Raw genomic sequence first — 3,220 nt, forward strand, 5'->3', positions numbered from 1 at the left:
CTCTCTCCAACCTCCTTACAGGTAGTTGTAGAGAGCCATGAGGTCACTCCAGAGCCACCTCTTCTCAAGACTAAACAAACCCAACTCCCTCAGATGTCCTTCAGAGTCCCTTTGCCTTTGGAGCAGCAGGGCTGGGGTGGTCTCACCCCACTGGATCCCCTCTGGCACGGTGCCCCAGCTGCCTGTGTTCACCCCTGTTCCCCTGACAGCCCAACGAGTGCATCAAGACGCTGGCGGACATGAAGGTGACCCTGAAGGAGCTGTGCACGGAGCTGCGGGAGGAGCGACGCGGGGCCAGCGAGCTGCAGCAGCAGTTCAACACGGCCAAGGACACCTGGGGGATGCCCGGGGCTGCGGGAGGAGCGACGCGGTGCCAGCGAGCTGCAGCAGCAGTTCACCAAGGCCAAGGCTGCCTGGGAGATGGAGCGTGCTGAGCTCAAGTGCCACATCGCCCAGGTGGGAGCCCTGAACACCCCGTGGACTGGTACAGCCCCCACATTGCCTGGTGGGGCTTGAGGTGCTGCCTGTGCCCTGTGCCAAGCGCTAGCTGTTGGGCAGAGCTGGGAGCAGGGTGGCACTGTGGGAATCTTAATTAGCCTGTAAATTGCCAGCCCCTCCAGCAGGCGAGTTTCTATAGCAACGAGGCTGGCAGGGAAGTCTGACTGTGGAGTAGCAGAGGATGGTCTTTATTCCTTTATTGTCTGGGGAGGGTGGAATGGGACAGGGGCTCAGCATCCCTCCCCAGGACAGGCATCTGAGAGCAGTATCAGAGCCCACCTCTCCTTCCCTGAGGCACACAGGTGGGGGCTCTGCACCCCCAGGGATGCTGCAAAGGTATGGCCATGGCAAGAGCAGGAGGTGGAGGGAGGGCAGCCTGGGCACTGGGGGATGCTCCTGCCTGCAGAAGCAGTCCCATCAGTCCCTCAGCCCTGCCCTCCCAGTGATGAGGGGTTTCTGCTCCTTCACACTGTGCTGGCAGCAGTCCATGGCTGTACTTCAGCTCTGCTCCCTAGAGCAGGTGCCAACACTTTCCAGGCAGAATTTCTCCAGGCAGAGCTCAGCAATGGTCCCTAATTCCCCTCACTGCTCCCCAAAGAGAGCAGAGCTGCGGTGGTGGCAGCACTCCAATGGCAGCAGCATCCTTGGGGTCCACTCTGCCAGCCCTGCAGGTGATGCTGCCCCTCTCCAGGAGCCAGGTCCTGCAGGCAGGAGTGCAGGCACAGCCGGGCAGGCAGGACATTCAGGCCGTGTCCTGCTGGGTGACCGTCTGCCGGGCCAGCTGGCACGACGTGGCTGTGAGCCAGGCTGAGCTGTGCCCACGGCACAGGGCCTTGGGGACACACTTATTGCCTGACCTGGGCAGGTGGGATGCCCACAGCCTTGCCCCTTTGGCACCACACTGGAGCCATGGGTCCCCCACAGCCACCAACATGTCCCCACAGCTGGAGTCAAAGGCAGGCAAAGGGATTGCAGAGCGTGCACTGCCAGACTGGAAGGTGGCGTTGAAGAGGGAGCGTGAGGAGCACCAACATCTCCTGGCTGAGTCCTACAGTGCCGTCATGGACCTCACGAAGCAGCTGCAGATCAGTGAGAAGAACTGGAACCAGGAGAAGGTGGAGCTGCTGGCCCGCTTCAAGGAGGAGCAGCAGCAGGCAGAGCAGCAAGCGAAGGACCTGCAGAACAAACTCAACCAGGTATGGTGTCCCCCATCCTGAACGTGTCCTCCAGCCTCTGCCACTTGCCTCTGGTGAATGCTGTGGCTTGCACCCATTGAGTGACTGACATGTTCTCCAGTTGCAGAAGGGAACCAACCCATGGGCATTGAAGCACTCTGAAATGGAGAAGCATGGCAGCAACTGGAAAGAGGTGGGTCAGAGAAGGTGGAGGGCTCTCATGGTGTTCACTGGGCTCAGGTCTATGCTAAGGCTGATGGGAGGTTGTGTGAACCCCAAATAACACCCCCTCGAACAGCTAGTGAAGCTGCAAGTGGGAGCACCTGGAACTGGGAAGAATGAGAAGGTGGAGGGTAAGGCTGAACCCTCAGGACTTCCGTGGGGTTATGAAAAGCTAATTTAAAATAGATGTGGATGCATTGAGCCCCATGCAGCCCTGGGAATGGGATGCTGGGCCTGGATGTGTGTGAGCTGGTAGTGCTGGAGGGGAGCAGGATGCAGCCCATTCTCCAGCCCATCACCATGCTTTGGTGCTGTGCTTGCTGACCCCGGAGCTTTCTCCTGTGCCCTCCTAGGCTCTCAATGAGAAAATCACAGACAAGGAGACAATCTCGGAAGCAGAAGCCAAGGGAACCAACCTCAAAAGGTGAGTGTGCTGGTGTCTTCATGGTCCCCAGAGCATGGAGGAGGCTCCTGGGCTTGGCATCTCTGACAGTCAGGGGCAGATGCAGGGTAGTCCTGGAAGCTAAAGGCTCCCCATGAGGGGCAGGACTAGGTGACCAGGAAGGTCTTGTTGGGGTGGGAGCAGAGTTCTTCCAGCTGTCTCCCAACCTGCTGCCCTGTGCCCTTTTGATCCCCATGCTCTCTCCTCCCACAGGACCAAGTCTGTTTCCTCCATGTCAGAGTTTGAAAGCTTGCTTGACTGTTCTCCCTACCTCCCTGGAAAGACTGTGCCAGGGCTGGGTGACCATTCCCTGGGCAAAAAGGCATCCTCAACCACCCAGCTGCTGCCCAACGGGATCCGGGACAGCGCCAGCCTTCCTCCCTCAAACTGTACATATGTGAATATTGAACAACCTGCCCCTGACAGCCTGGCCAAGGAGAAGCTTGGCATCTCCTCCTGGGACTACTCACGGGCAAACAGCCTCTCTGGGCAAGACCCAGCCCAGAAGCAGATACAGAGGAGCTACACAGCACCTGACAAGACAGGGATCCGCATCTACTACAGCCCACCGGTGGTGCGGCGGCTGGAGGCACCTCTGGTGCACAACAAGGAGGGGAAGATCATGATTGAACCTGGATTCTTGTTCACCATGGCCAAGCCGAAGGAGCCGGAGGAGTCAGCCAGTGCCGAGGGCACCTACAGCCAGTGGCTGGGCAACTTCTCCAAGCAGCAGCGGGAGCTGCTGGACAGCGGTGCGGTGGAGAGCGCGGTGCCGCCAGTGCCTCACTTCCCCCCGTCACTGCACGACCTGGAGATCTCCGGCAACATGAGCGATGACATGAAGGAGATCACCAACTGCGTGCGGCAGGCCATCCGCTCCAGC

At 59.4% G+C, this 3,220-nt stretch overlaps 1 protein-coding gene across 1 annotated transcript in view; it reads left to right on the forward strand.

The window, feature by feature from the left end:
• SOGA1 (suppressor of glucose, autophagy associated 1) overlaps positions 1-3,220 on the forward strand; it is a gene marked incomplete at its 3' end in the record, with an annotated part of 23,558 nt that overhangs the window by 19,924 nt on the left and 414 nt on the right. The window contains 6 exon segments of the mRNA XM_009070622.1: positions 210-323; positions 403-456; positions 1,443-1,694; positions 1,795-1,866; positions 2,249-2,319; positions 2,551-3,218. Coding sequence (XP_009068870.1) covers positions 210-323; positions 403-456; positions 1,443-1,694; positions 1,795-1,866; positions 2,249-2,319; positions 2,551-3,218 — 1,231 coding nt within the window.

Source organism: Acanthisitta chloris, unplaced genomic scaffold (genome assembly GCF_000695815.1).
Source record: "Acanthisitta chloris isolate BGI_N310 unplaced genomic scaffold, ASM69581v1 scaffold23502, whole genome shotgun sequence".
NCBI classification, from domain to species: Eukaryota; Metazoa; Chordata; class Aves; order Passeriformes; family Acanthisittidae; genus Acanthisitta; species Acanthisitta chloris.